This window comes from Bombus pyrosoma, linkage group LG15 (genome assembly GCF_014825855.1).
Source record: "Bombus pyrosoma isolate SC7728 linkage group LG15, ASM1482585v1, whole genome shotgun sequence".
Taxonomy (NCBI): Eukaryota; Metazoa; Arthropoda; class Insecta; order Hymenoptera; family Apidae; genus Bombus; species Bombus pyrosoma.
In genome coordinates, this window is record NC_057784.1 from 3,041,795 (window position 1) to 3,057,255 (window position 15,461).

The 15,461-nt window shown below is 41.5% G+C and overlaps 1 protein-coding gene across 3 annotated transcripts in view; it reads right to left on the minus strand.

Annotated features, from left to right (window-relative positions):
• LOC122575704 (disintegrin and metalloproteinase domain-containing protein 12) overlaps positions 1 to 15,461 on the minus strand; it is a 70,993-nt gene that overhangs the window by 7,386 nt on the left and 48,146 nt on the right. For 2 of the 3 annotated variants that reach the window (XM_043745024.1, XM_043745025.1), the window contains 10 exons: positions 9,839 to 9,994; positions 6,274 to 6,463; positions 4,943 to 5,010; positions 4,082 to 4,246; positions 3,699 to 3,868; positions 3,384 to 3,575; positions 2,082 to 2,678; positions 1,596 to 1,797; positions 1,005 to 1,209; positions 777 to 906 (listed from right to left, as the gene is read on the minus strand). In XM_043745024.1, the coding sequence (XP_043600959.1) occupies positions 777 to 906; positions 1,005 to 1,209; positions 1,596 to 1,797; positions 2,082 to 2,678; positions 3,384 to 3,575; positions 3,699 to 3,868; positions 4,082 to 4,246; positions 4,943 to 5,010; positions 6,274 to 6,463; positions 9,839 to 9,994 (2,075 nt within the window). Of the gene's footprint in view, positions 1 to 776; positions 907 to 1,004; positions 1,210 to 1,595; positions 1,798 to 2,081; positions 2,679 to 3,383; positions 3,576 to 3,698; positions 3,869 to 4,081; positions 4,247 to 4,942; positions 5,011 to 6,273; positions 6,464 to 9,838; positions 9,995 to 15,461 lie in introns of those variants that run through there. The other variant, XM_043745026.1, reaches the window with a different exon arrangement.

The following is a 15,461-nucleotide window of genomic DNA, read 5'->3' on the forward strand; positions in this document are numbered from 1 at the left end:
AAAGTGGGGGAGAAAAAAAATATAAGGGGCTATACCTACGGTAATAAGGTTTAAGAAAAATTGAGAGAAGATTTTCAACGGGTGTCCGCGAAATATAGGAAAAAGATCAGATCTTTGGCTTTAAACTTTGTGCTGGGGCCGGTGGGGGTGGCGGTTTTTTGTTATAGAAGGGTGCAGGTGCCTTCGAATATGGTTTCCCATCGGGCAGCAACGGTTCACCTGTCTTTGGCGTAACGCCAACACTACCGCTCGAGCTTTCGTTTAAATGCTCGAACTTTACTTCCGTTTTAAGCGTGAGCCCTTTGATATTCTTCGTGGGCTTTTTCTGCATCTGCTGAATACGTTCCGCTATTTTCGTGCCTAATTCCGTCCTAATGGAATTTTTCCTTGCCTGACCTTCTACAGACGAAGGCTGAGCAGATTGATCGGATTCAGAGATGTCAGGTTTCTTATTACTCACACTCTGATCCATATTGCTAAGCAACATCGACTTTCTCTTCGCGATGCTGTTGCTGCAGTTAATAGCGTCTGGGTTAGTAGTTGATATCAGATCGGTTTTAGTTATCTGAAGCTTCTCTTTCGGCGGCAGATTGTCGCTGATCGTAAATATTCTATCTGAGTTACGAGAATTCTCTTGTCGAGGCGAAAAGAAAATGACCACCCTTTCGTAAAAGTTTTTACCGAGCCTGTGACTCGAATTCGCCCTGCGAGCACCGCGCGACGAAAAGGCATGCGGTTTGCATTTCTCTGTAACACGGTCGAGACTAGATACGTACGTTGACATCATGCTCTTCTTCCAGTGCTGGCCAGGATTTCTCACGTACCATACACCGAACGAGGACAGAGCGATCATCGGTACGATCCCCAAAAAGATAATGTACAGGGCCATTATGAAGTCGTTTCTCGCTGTAACAAATACACGATACGAAACAAATTAGTTTTCATGGCTGGCAAGGTCGATGATATTGTACTCGGTTGCGATAAATTGAATAAAATTGATTCACCATTCGGATCCTCCGCCGGACCGCTGTCCTCGGAGCCACCCACGCCAGGTTGAGTGCAATCAGGTGGCCGGAAGCCACGATTGCAATGACAATGGCCGAGACTATTGCACACTCCGTTGCCTCCGCAGTTATTAGGACATGCTTTCCCTCCGGATACGGAAGCACGCAAATCGGCTACCGGCATACATTTCTGGTTCACGCACATCTAAATCGAAATCACGAAATTTCAGCGTTACAATTCACGTTGGAAAATATTTTATAATATAGTCTTCGGTAAGCCAAACTTTCACTACGCTCCAATGTTCCAATCTTCTGCTATTCGAACTTTCTTTTATCTGGACTGAACGTCTGCTAGCAACAGACACCATTTTGCAATGCTCTTGTAATTACAAATATTGTTATCACATGTATGAGACGTGTTCTTATATATGAGAAATAGAGGGGAGAAACATTCTTTGATTTAGGGCTTAAATGTATGCCTTTGCTGTCTATACGTCCCTAAATATTTCGAAGGTATTTTCATTTTCATAATATCAGTTATTCCGTTACTTTTACATAAAATTGCTTGTCGTATTATAAGTTCTCTATTACCTTTCCAGGTGCACACTTTGCGCCATCAGGAGAGAGACCAGGATCCACCTGATTCAATCCTAGGTCCACAATAGCCGAACGACAGGGTATGATCTTGCCTCCGGTGTTGATAAACGAATGGCTGAGAATCGCCACGGATTCCATACCGAATTCTAGTCTTTCGTTCAGGTGCTTACAATGTAGCATTCCACACAAAAGGTTTCTAAAATAAAGGAGAAACCAAGTTTCATTATTACCGATACAGTCCATACTCTCTTCCTTGCTTACAGGCATTCTACAGAGATATCTTATTTATTTCGTTTCGAGTCGCAAGAAAAGCGTGGTCCTATTATATTTTTCTTTTTCCTTTTCCGTGCCACTTGTGTTTTAAAAGAGAACGGACCTCGCTTTCCTTTCATCTCCGAACGAAACAGATAAGACATTTTAACGAAGAACGTAACATAATTCTACGAAAAACTGGAGGAAAGAAAAATCATCTTGTCTTACTCGTCGGTACACTTGACGTAGCTAGACTCGATTCGATTGTAGCCACAATTGCCATGCTTCGTGCCTTTATTGTTCATGTCATAGCACTGTGCGTCGGAAGAGGTTCCAGTAGGTCCCCATAGCAGCTTACATTGGTCATTATGAGTTCTGCAAGAGCCTTGGTAGCAGAACGCTTTTCCCATGCTGCATGGTTCACCGTCCATCTTAAACACGTCCACCGGACAATATTCGCTCTGGCCAGTACAATATTCCGGCAAATCGCATTCGTGCTCGGCGCTTCTGCATTCGGTGCCCGCTGATTTCGGTCTGCAAGTTTTTAAATCGCAACATTCGCCGGTGGCGCAGCTCGCATTACTATGCAACATGCAGGTGGTTACGTTGCAACAGGGATTGTCGCAGTTCTCTTTCAGGCCACAGTCGCACTGTTCCCCGGGTTCCACGAACCCGTTACCACAAATCGGGCTATCGAACAGCTTCTGCGGTTTGTTCCTCAAACAATAATCCATGCCGTGCTCGAACGCCAGAGCCAGATGCTCCAGAGAACAAGTGGACCAGTGCGTTGGTCCCGACGAGCCGCTCGACGATGCCATGATGCATCTGTAATCAGATGCAATCGAGCGTGTTTAGACCCCGATGTTACTCTAGCGAAAATGACGGTAATCGTAATGACGCCATCCTGCGAATGCAGATCGATGGCCTTGTTTCACAGAGGACCGACGAAGGACCGTGGGATCACGAGATTCGAACACCAACTATACCATACTCGTTGCCCGATTGACTCGTTCCTTTTTATTTAAACTTTTTCTATCGCTGTTGAGATCCATTGGCGTCGTTGCCACGTTACTCGCTCTAACGTATAGTTCGCGGAATAAAAGAAAATTGGCCACGTTTCAACATACGAGCCACTGGTCAACCGCGTAAATTGAAAAGTACAGAGAGCGATGTTACGAACAGTGTTGCGAACACTTGAAAATTTACTTTGGAATTTACTATTATTTACGTCGTCTTAAGAGTAGGTCGTTTGTTTCTCGAAAACGAAATAGAATCTCATTCTGATCGTGTATTTATCTGATGAAGCTAAAGAAATGAAAAGCGAATTTGCGGCTTCTGAGTTCAAAGAACAAGGAGAAGACAACTCCTCTTGCGCAGCAGTAACAGGTTGTCGATGTTTGTGTTTCGTAGGAAATTTAAAGCTACAAGAATACGTGGAACGTAAGTTGACGGTATGCGAAGATAAACAAAATATACAAAGTAGATGTTTAAAGAATACCAAACGGTAAATAACAACCGAAATGAACTCACTTTTCTTCGGGACACTCGCAATCAGCCGAGTCGTGTTCCATACCGAAATTGTGACCCATTTCATGAGCGACCGTAGCTGCTACTAATCCCACGACGTTCGAGTGATCCATCGAGACACCACCGGAGAATTCGTACGTACATATTGGTCCCTTAAGCGCTTTTCCAACCACGCCTCCTTCGAAAGTGATTCGGCTAAAAATATATTTTATATTTTGACAAATATACGATACGCATGTACAGCTAGTGCCTTATTTTATATTTTTCACAGCAGCTTTCGAAGCATGTCGTTAGAAAATATTTTCGTTTCTGGCTTACGTCAACAGCTGGGCGTTATCGTTCGGCATGTCCTGGACTAGCTTCTCCCTTCTGTACCGAAGGAAATTCGAGAGGGTGGTGTCCCCGTTCGGAGACAGCGCTATTTCATCCGCGTCAGACCAAACTTGTACGCCGACTAACGCGATGAATATGTTCAGTGGCATGTACAACTGAAACACGATGGATTCTCGTTTTATAATCGACGCGTTATTTTAGCGAAAATCTATACTATCGCCTGTACGTAGGTATGTGCCTGACAACGTTCATCTATTCATTCAAAAAATTCAAATATTCAGAAAGTATTATATAATATAGTACCTATATAGTATAGTATATAGTATAGTATAGTATCAAGAAGTAGTATATTCAAAAAGTGTACTAACTGCATTGATAATGTTCGCGATATCCTTGCAATGTTGATAAACTTTGTCCACGTTCTCGTCGAGAGCAATGTATTCCTTTTTATCGATTACGAGGACCAACTCTACGTATCGGGAATGCCTGTTAGCGTTGTAGGGTCCTCGAATCGCTTCAGCCGCTCTCTTGTGCTGGAAGAAAAAAAATTCAATTCGAGATATTAAACGAGAGTACAACGATTCAGCCGATCTTGCAGCTGCACTCCTTCGAATCTTTTATCCTCCGATCGAACTTTCATTCGCTTCTATCGAGAGAGGAATTTTCAATGTTTCAAGGATACTATCAACACAAAGTTACGTATCTTCGGAAATTTTCTAATGAAAGAGAAATACGATTTGGTAAGAAAGAAAAAAGGCTCATTCGCAATGATAGTACAAACAAGCAATCTTCCAGTGAAAATGGCCAATTACCCAGGAAGTTACATTGATCGAGCGTCTAACAGTTAAACTACGCTGACCTAACTATTGGAACATTGTTGGTTACATCTATTGGAAAACTTTAACAAATTGTAATTTATTTACTATTTTACGCGTTACAAGCTATGACGATAGATTTATAATAAAATAAATAGAAAATAAAAACAGTGGAAACCGTTAATATCCTAACAATTTACGATCGCCAATAAAGCTACTTGTACACTTGAAAAAAAGGCAAAAAGAAAATGAAAGAAAAACAGAGAAGAAGAAGAAGAAGAAGAAGAAGAAGAAGAATCAATTGGACACGAGCGTGCGAAGATCAAGAGTATTCACGAACGTTTCGCAGTTTAAAAAAAAAAACCAAAGTAATCCTACGATTAGAACAACGGAACTTAGAACAACATATCTTACCCTCGTGGCTCTGTTGACGATCCCGCGGTGTTCATAGCCGAGAACATGGTGCGGCGTTCCTTCGTAACCTGTACCGAACAAAAAACTAAGATCATCGTCTCGGTCGGATTCTCGGTAAAGTTAAGGACAAAGAGAGGAGGGAGCCGGCAGAATCTTGCTCCTACATTCGTTAAGACAGTTAAGGAGAGACCAGTCTTAGCGAGACAGGTCCTCCAGGCCAGGAAAGGAGCGCGTGCGCTGCAACGAACCAGGCTAACGTAGCTCTAGATCGAACCGGTCTCATCATCCATGAGACTTCCTATCGAGAGCTAGGAAGGACAAGCATCGAAGGATACGAGGATATGGGTATGGAGCGAGTTTAAGATATCCGTGTTACGAATTCGCGAAATTCTCGCGAGAATTCCTTGTCGTCGATTAGCGACGAGCTGAAATATATCGCGAGCAGGCTTAAACCAGAGGACTTGGAAAGTGTCGCAATATCGACGTGTTGGACTTTAAAACGGTTACGAAGAACCTTTACTCTGATTAACTGTTATGTAGAACCGAAATGTTCAACATACTGTCTGTTCGGTGACGTACGTGTACGTACACGTACACTACCGTGCGTAAGTATTTGTACACCTGGTGCAACTCGATCAAAGCGTTCACGTTTCTCTTACATTTTCGACGTTACGATAGAAAAATGTTTTTCTATTGTCAATTGTCTGTTTCTCGTTCTAACTGCGATCAAACGTTCAGCTAAATTGAAACTGAAACTTGAAACTGAAGGGAATATACCTGTATCGATAGAATATTTCATAGTTATTTCTAATAAATAGCTGAAATTTATATAAACTTTTAGAGGGCGATTGGAAACGTACGTTCCGAACATTCTAAGATCCTTTAACACTGGATGGACGATTCGAGTCATTTAACTTTAAGGCGTTTCCGTACGAACGATTTTCATCCATCTTCGATTATAGCTCCTTTGTTTAAACTAATTAACGTCAACTATTGTTTTTGGCATTATCGACCAACTACATATCGTTGCCTGAGCTAAGACCAGAGGCGATCGTCAGATTAAACAGCTTTATTCGAAGTGAGCTTTAAACATTTCCTATTATTTGAGAACGTGCAAGTACTTATACACGTGCGGTAGCATATATATATATGTGTGTGTGTTTACATACGTACATGCATCCCTAATAGTTTGCCAGGTTTGTCCCCTTTTCCCTATAGGTGTCTTAGTACTTGCGAACGAGAATGTACATAATGGACATGAATTTCATCATTCGCCTATCATCCATCATTTTCATCTACCATTAAAATTGCATTAAGATTGCGATAATTACCACAAGTATGATTGGCAACCAGATCGCTGTGCTTGTAGACGTAATGCTGCGAGTCCAAGGATTCCTGTTCCGGGTGGATGTGGTGCAGGTTCTCGCCATCGAAAACGACACCGCGCAGCCCTCTGCACGTAGACACCGCTACCCAAGAGCCAGGAACGTCACGAACGCTACCTTGATAGTGGCACAGTTCCTGCGAATTTCAATGGAACATCGATTTCGTTAGCGTTGGCCCTCGTCGATTGTCCGCGACTGTTCAAATTCTCGAATTGGCACGAACGGCCCAGAGTTAGCTGGCAACTTCCGGCTACCGTTTACAAAGGATCGTCGCGATAAAAAGATCTGCGATGCAAATGCGAACGGGTAAGAATTTCAGTCAAAGTTTTGTCAACGACGACGGGGAAGAGGCTGGGACTAGAAAGGGGCTGAAGAAAGGAATGGAAGTTGACGCGGGCGTTACATTTTAGCGATGCAGGAAGTAAAGGCGAAAAGTTAGACCGTCGCCTAAGAAGGATTCTCATTCGTCGGTCCGGACGAATATCCCGGACGTGCGGTGTTCAGCCGTGCGTCCGACCGGTACAAATATAGTTGGCCCAGATTCCCATTGGACCAGCCATTTTTTCCTTTTCCTTTTGTATCTCCACTTTCCAAACAAGAATTCGCCGCGCGCGCGCGATTCCAAGAGCAAGCGTCATCGGGAACATGCCTCTCGCGGAAAAGTGATTTATCGGACGATTATCATGAAATTATCGAGCTGTTATCGTGCAAAAGCATCCGGATGTTTGCCTATTTCCGACCAGTCGTATTTCAATTACAAAATTGCGCAGATAATATAATTGCGATCATTTTACTTCTTATAATCGTCACAGCTACGTATAATAGCGTTAATTGGTTTTTGAAAATCCACACGGAATAATAAAACTGGCGTGCGCAACTGCCAGGCCAGTGAATTATTTTCTCGCTCGATAAACTATTTATCCTCAGATTTTGTCATTTTTTCATTGTATTGTAAGTGGGATTAGGAAGCGTCAGCACGATCAGTGATATTTAAATGACTTAATATACATCTGCTACGAATGTGGCACTAGATATAATAAATAGTAAAATATATCGTCTTTTAAAAGAAAATTTAGGTTCATGGTACGCAGATCTCACGATACAAAGATCGCAGGTGTAGCTTGCAAATACCAATTTATCCTTCACTCGTACACATCGGAAATACACATACACCGGTCCTTTGATTAACGCGGCGCTTCATTTACGCCAGTCTTTTCTTTACGCGGCAGTTTTTACGCGCGATCTTAATTTACGCGGTTAGTCACGTCAGTGCTGTATGCGATAAGGGTAAAAGTATATTACGTTGCGCTATCTTTTCTTTCGCGCTGACAGGCGATATTTGCGCGATTTTCATTCGCGTAAAACGAATCCACGTGGAACGGATACTGCGGGTAAATTGAGAGACGGGTGTACTATTGCTAAAAATCGATCAAAGCCTCTAGATTCTTAGGTAGAGTAGCGTAGGTTGACTGGCGTCTCCTCTTTCGAGAGAAAAGCTGGATTTCTGAAAAGCGAAATTTTATCCAGTGCAAACGTAATTTCGCCAAAGTTTCTTTTTGCAACGCGAGAGGGGGTGGAGAAGCGAGACAAGAACAAAGGGCTATAATTACTGGCGTTTCGAGTGCGAAACCTCTGAAGAGCGTTCTAACTAGTTGAATTCGCAGAATTTCCCCCATTTAAACGACCGAAATTAGCTCGTCCGTTTGGCTGCGACTGCGAGGGCAAATAAAACCATATAGTGCAAGAGAGAGAAAGAGAGAAAGAGAGAGAGAGGGAGGGAGGGAGGCAACTGGACGTGCCAATTCATTTATTCAATTGCATAAAACGTGGAACGGACGAAAACACGCAGCGCAACGAACTCGACGATACGCGGCCGACCGATGTTTTATTCTCGTTCATTAACCGTAAATAACGTGACACGGTAAAAAATTTATATCAATGTCGGGTGTTTGAATCGTTAAAAAATGTCGACAGCCATTTTTCTTCCTTTCCGCGCATCGTATATCGAGGAAAGGCCGTTATTTTCCTCGCGTGATTCACGAGGCGAACGCGATCCTAACGGAACTGGCAGAGTTACGGCTCTCTTCGAAACGAACGAATAGGAAAACGTTTACCTCGAGAAAACGTTCCTTTCTTTTTACGATTTTTGATAATGCGCCGTTAAAACCGTTATAAAAGCAACCGAACTATTTTAACCGATCTTTGTAACGAAACATTAGATAAAAACTTTTTACGCTCAGGCAATGGCCACGGTGAATGTTTGCCGACGAGATCGATCGTATCAAAGGCCGACAGATGAACCGTAGATTTTTACGCATTCGTGAAAAATCCAAAGAAGCAAAAATGCATACAATATACGACAAAACTATATCACATACCTACAGTAGAATATTCGTTACGATTTCTAACAAGTAAAACGAATCTTTAACTTCTATTTATCTTCTTTTATTGCGCCCATAAAAATATAAATTTCCATAGAAATACGCGCTTCGCTGATAAACGATAAAAAGGTTGATTTCATATCGAAACATCGTAAAATACAGCATCGTCCCGAGCATTTGCCCCTAAACGAACACGATCGTCGAGTAGACAGCTCCGTCGTGAAGATTAGTTAAAATCGGCAATGTTTAAAGAAAGGACAAGCGTCAACAGTGTTTGGATTCGCTTATGCCGTGTACGCTACTCGTCAACGTTATTTAAGAGTGATCGATACTCTCGAAACCGTGTCCGTCTATAGCAGGGCGTCCCGTATGGTTGGACAGTGAGTCAACGTTATCGATTCCAACATTCTTTGCACCTGTATACTTGGCCAACGATCTCGTTTCCAGCAACATTCCTTGAAATTCGGTTGTACATAGTTCGCCCTTAATTATCTCTTCCGATCCTCTCGAGCTGATTCAACGTATCGAAGAGCTGATTAATCGTGTCTGCTTTCCATTCGACAGAAACTACTTTTTGCGGATGAATGGACGCTGAATCTGTGATTCGTAAGCTCCAACGGGATACTTTTCGAGATTCTGCTTACTTTTACTATGTCACGTATGTCGCAAATTGTTCTTAGTCGTTCAAAGATTATTACTTGTATATAATTATCATTATATAACATCCAAGGATATTATATATGTTGCCTGTGGTTTAGTAGATTCACCTGGCTTGGATATTGTCGAAAGTATCTGCAGCCTGATAACATCAGCCGTGCAATTATCCTCGAGCACCACATTAACCGATTTCCAGATAAGAATTCAGAATGTTTAGCGAAATAATGGGAACGCGAAATATATGACACGGTAGTGTATACGAAGAAAATTGCGACGATACAAGGTGAAGTGGAAGGCAAAGAAAAGGGACACGAATCAACGTAGCAATTAGATGAACTCCATTATTACATTTCACGCCTTTCAAGTTTAATAAAAAAGAAGAAAGGAAACTGAGATATCAAAAGTGTTCGATGGAGCTACGATGATCCTGGAACCGTATGGAAAAGCGTGAAACATGGGAGAACTACACTTACCACTTTGGAGGGTGTGTGCACCACGTACGTGCCTCGATGCTGATGACGCTGCTGATATCCAACCGGTACTAGATCGGTGTTCAATCTCAGGTCTAGGACACGTTGCACACCGTCTAGTTCGAAAGCCACCGTCAGCACGTCAGCGTGTTCGACATCCTGGAAGCAAAGCGGCAAGGACAAGTTAGCGTAATGGCAGAGCGCATTTTCCTATCGCGAAACCGCGCGTTTCCGCGCGAACACGCGATAAAACTTCTTCGAATCGAACTTATTCGAACGCATTATAATCGCTTCAAAGTTCGACATTATGCACCTGTTGCGCGGCACGACGTCGAGAGCTACCGGGATCGAGATAAAAGAAGAAACACATCGCGATCGCGTGGAAATGGAATCCGCCGGAAAACCGAGCCAACGGGCCAATTAGCTTCGATCGCTGACCGACCGGTTTACCTAGCCGGAAAATGCTTTTCCCCCGTTAACGATCTCTAGATTCAACGATCCGACGATAAAAAGCTATTATTTCGACGTTGCACGCGCCACTTTGCTTTCTAAAAGCCAGATTTCCCCCGGCCTATACGACAAACAGCTCAATTCGCCACGATCTCGCATAAATTACTCTTTCTTGCTATTAACATTTTCCGTTATTTATATCTGTACGCAACAGAAACAGTTCGCGTAATTCATGCTAATTTAGGCAATTTTTTCAAACTGTGAAACTTCCTCTCGTGGCACGCGAGAATATAACACACAGCTTCCTATATCCGATCTAACGAGCAGGCAAAAATACGCAGATAACGGAATTTTCGAATAGTATTAGGTGGTCCGAAAAGTTTCTTTCGTTTCATATGGAAACAGTAGATGCGCAACATTTTCCGTTTTATATTATTTTATCGAATTACGTATGGTCCATTTTGCTTTACCAAAATAAAGATCGTAACGTTCAACAGATTAGGTTTCATGTTTGTATAAACCAATCAAAAACTCCAAGATCCTTAATAGATGCAGCTTGGTATGTTACCAACGAAACATCCCGACTTTAAGATACCCACAGTTAAAGAAGAAATATCCAAATTTAGTAACAGATATGATATAAGAGTTAACAACCACTTGACACGACGGATCAGATCCGCAGACTAAAAAGACAATACCCTTTAGATTTAAGCATTACATTCAACTAGAGTCGAACGTACTATAAACTCTTACAATACAAGTTACAGTACCACGCCAAAATAATTTACTTACAATTCTCAATGAGAATCGATTGTAAAAAGTCTAGTAAAAAAAAAGAAAAAAAGAAATGTTTGTATAAAGATGCGTCGTTGTAAAAGACGTGTCTGTAAAAGAGACACTTTTCGGACAAACTAATAGAAGGATCGCTCTTCTCGTATTAAATTTTATTCATCGAAATAGAGATGACGGAAATTGTCAAGTTTCAATATCTGAATATCCTATACTTTTAACGCAACGTAATTCCGCAGTTGACCCTCGGCTGACTAAAAATTGATTTTTATTCACCAGCGTCAAATGTCGGATCTCCGTTGCATGCTCGAACTTTCTTTCTTTTTTTTTTTCTTTTTTTTTTGTGACCAATTCGCGGTTGAAGGTGGGGCGAAAAGTCGACCGGTTAAAAAAGTTTATATTCTCTGCAGCGATGGGGCTCGAAGTCGACTGGACGGGGTTAGGCGCGTCGAGCTTTTTCCGGCGAGTGTTTACGCGCGCGTCGACTAGGCAAATGAATTTACGAATCTTGTTTGCACCGTGCCTCGCTCCAATCCATCCCATGTTTAATTCATAGGAAATGCGTGACAGCTCACTTTTCCACGAACAGGAAATATCCTATCTTCGTATCGAAGGCACGCGCATTATCATTGTTGACATGCTGATGGGACGGAAGTAGTCTTACGAAAATCAAAACGATTTAAAAAAGAAGTGGCAAGAAAAGCGAGATAAATTATTCTACGTACTTTTGTTTGTTTCGCTTGGTAATTGCCAAGGGAATATTTAGATATGATATCTGATACAGCGCACGTGTTTCGGAAACGAGCAATGCCACGATTACGACGATCGATATCACGGAAGACACAGTGAAAATACAACGTACGAACGTTTATATTTACATTTCAATTTCCCAAGATATTGCAACGAATATGAATAAATTTTATAAACAAAATGAGAATACCACGACGAACAAAGATGCTACGAGCGACGCGAAGAGGTCTTAAATTAGGAAGCTAAAACAGTGGGAAATTATGCACTGTATACAATATATATACGAATGGATGTAACGTATAAAATTTAAATAAATTATTATGACTCGCGGTTTTTCATTCAAGAATTCATTTTGTTCTATTGAAGTCGAATAGTAAATTTATGTTCGGGAATAAATTATCCACAAATACAGGTGTGTGCTTCAATACGTGTTACATCGAACTGATCGTGAATACGATGTTGAATAAATCAACTTGTTAGCACACTTGATGGTATTGAAGAACGCGTTAAGGAAACGTGCTTTAAACCCGAGTTTAAAAAACAGGACAACTTGGATAATTATAATGGATGCTTGGAAAAATCGGAAAATAAAAATGGTCCGAAAATGATTTCTTACATTTTTCTCCGTATTTTAATGCTCATTTTTTGTGTGCTCTTTTTTGCAACATGGAGCGCAATGAAAACCCTTTCCCAGGTCAGGCTATTCAGGTTTCAGATATTCCGGGCACGGTCGGAGGATGCAGCCTGGATCGAAGATAGATGATCCACGGAATTCTACCGGCGTGGATTCTATCATCGTCGTTGGACAGTTAGCAATCCATACCTGGCCGATTGCCAATCTGGGAAACATTTCTCGATATTCCAATTGCTCTACCGCCATGACCCGTGCTCGTTCCCTGTCGATATCGAGAAACTAATGTGCAAACGGGTCAGGCCTTTTCCACGATTCTCGCCGGCGCAGGTCGTTTTTAACCGGTCCATTAGCAAGTAAAACTAACAATGCTCGGATCGATTTTCTCAATATCTCTTTACGCTGCTATGCCTCATTCAGGCTGGCCGATTTATTCGAATTCAAGTCGCTAAGAGTTTGAATAACATAACTTTAAAGAGGAATAAAAATGTAACGAAACCCGAAGAAGGAAAAGGCAGTGCAGGAGACGAAAATATTCGTACGGTTGGTTTATCGCAGAAATTGTCATTTTCTATGCTCTTCGATGTATTCGAATACATGCGACTGACCTATACACAGGAAGTTAACGCATGTGCGTGTACATGAAGCAAATACCTGCAGACATCACGCAGCGTCAAAACAATATAGAAAGGAATTTTGAACAAACGGCAAGTAGGAAGCTAAAAAGTCATAAAGATTAAGTATGATACTCTAGTAAAATACTTAAAGCTTTAAAAAAGAAAGGAATTGGATTCGTTGAAACCATCGGCGCGTATTCCCTTAGCAGCACGTATTACTGGGATAGAGAAAGGTCTTTCTGAGAGAAAATAGAAGATCGTGAAAATAGTTGGCACGATATTTTATACAGCAAAAAATTTGAAAGAAAGAAATGAAATAGCTCTTTCGAAATTACCAAGGGGAACCCTCTTGGTAACTTGTATTATTGGAGCAGGAAAAAGGAGTCCCTAGGGAGAAATCGCAAAAGCTGGTTAAAGAGAGAGATTTCGTGGAGATTCTCATAAAATTGATCCTCGCGTCTCGTCCACCGCGCCCACCCAACTATTGTCATGGAACTGTGTTTCCACGAAATGTCCTCCATAACGCTGTCCTTGATTGCGTTCTCGTTTTGCAGGAAACGAGCCGGGAACACGGAAGGTCTCGTGACCGATCCTTTTGCCAAAGTATTTTTGCCACGAGGAGCGCCGTTCCGTCCCATTGTTTCCAGCGTTTCCGCCTCAAAGGACGTGGTTCCACGAGATTCTTCTTTCAACTATCTAGCGTTCAACTGCCAAACCAACAAGTTGACTTTGCGTCCGTACTCTCGCGCGAACTCTATCTACCGATGCGTAAATTCTTGTTAATTTTCTGTTACGTAATTTTTATAAAAACCTTCTTTAATCGTTGGCTGTGTAACATTTTTCAAATAGAGTATAACGATCGTAACTGCGACAGTGGACAGTGTAATATGCAGCAGAGTCAGCGTGTGGTCATTGAAACACGTTAATGACTCGCAATGTGATTTTAATCACGCGACGTCTCGTTTCTTCGATTACCGTGGTGCAAGCGTTAACCGATAGTCTTTATCTGTTTATCGATCGTCTGGAACTAAGCTCGAGGAAAAATGTCTCATTATTTTATCGTGCGACTTGCTTTATCGACAGTTAACCTTTGGAAGCCAAAGACTGGATCGATTCTGTTTCATGCGCGTATTTTACCTTTATTACATTATGAAGCTATATTTGCACCGCAAGTATTCCAACAGTTTCGTAACTATTATTTAGAAATTCGCGAAGAGCCGAGCCTAATTGAAAACTAAGGCTGAACGTAATCTAGAAACGTGTAAAACGTCAAATTGTACGTCTTAATCGTAATGCAATAATTTAACACTTTGACTGCCACGCCGAAATCGCATGTTTCGCTCAGGACGCCACGGGAGTATTTTTATTATTCGGAGCGTATAATGGCAAAATAATAATAAATTGACGATGTAAGACAACATTCTTCCCCGATGCACCGTTTATCTTATTGGTGGTCACCGGTGACCTTTTGGTGAGCTTTGGTAACAGTTGATAGCAACATATTATAGCAAGACTTCGTTTATTTCAACAAACCATTCGTATTTGTTATTTCGTCGTAAGCAAAACGTGCAGAATATATTGTTGAAACGTGTAGAAGATATTAGGCTGAAATGGTAGAGGTCCACAAAGAAAATTATGTTCGTGATAAACCAACGGTAGTGGTAGATTACAAGAGAGGAAAATGTGCTGTAGATTTATCAGATCAAATGATAGCATATTCTACACCATATAGAAGAACCGTCGAGTGGTATATAAAATTAGTTTTACAGTTATTGTTAAATACATCAATTTCAAACGCGATGATACTCTATAAACAAGCGACAAGAACAAAAATCAAGGTACCAGATTTTAGAATGGCACCTTACACAGTGCTATCCACCAGAGCCGCCAAATATACTTATTCGACAAAGATCGCGACACGAAATGCAGAAGAAAGAAGGGCAAACGTACCTGGCACGAAAATTTTGCAGAGCGTGGTATAAAAAAAATGTTAAACAGTTAGGATCAAAAATTGCTAAGAATCGGACCAAATAGGTGACCACCTATTGTCCAGATTGTATCGATGAGCTATATTTATGTTTAAAGTGTTTTAACACAGTGCACCGTTGGATGCAAGATTTGTTCTCTTCTATTTATCGGTTATACTCAAAATGCCCCAACTGTCAATTTTCATACAATTTTTACAATTCTAAGAAGTTCAAGCGCTTCGGTCACCAATGACCACCGTGGCGTCACAGGAGAAACCCTGGTCGATCATATATGACCATGATGATTTATACTTAAAATCGAGGCTTTGTCGTTTAACAAGCTAGTTTGAACAAACGGGAAGAAGAAGGAGAACGTTACTCTCGAAAATCATCAACGAATGACGATAAATTCTAATCACTTT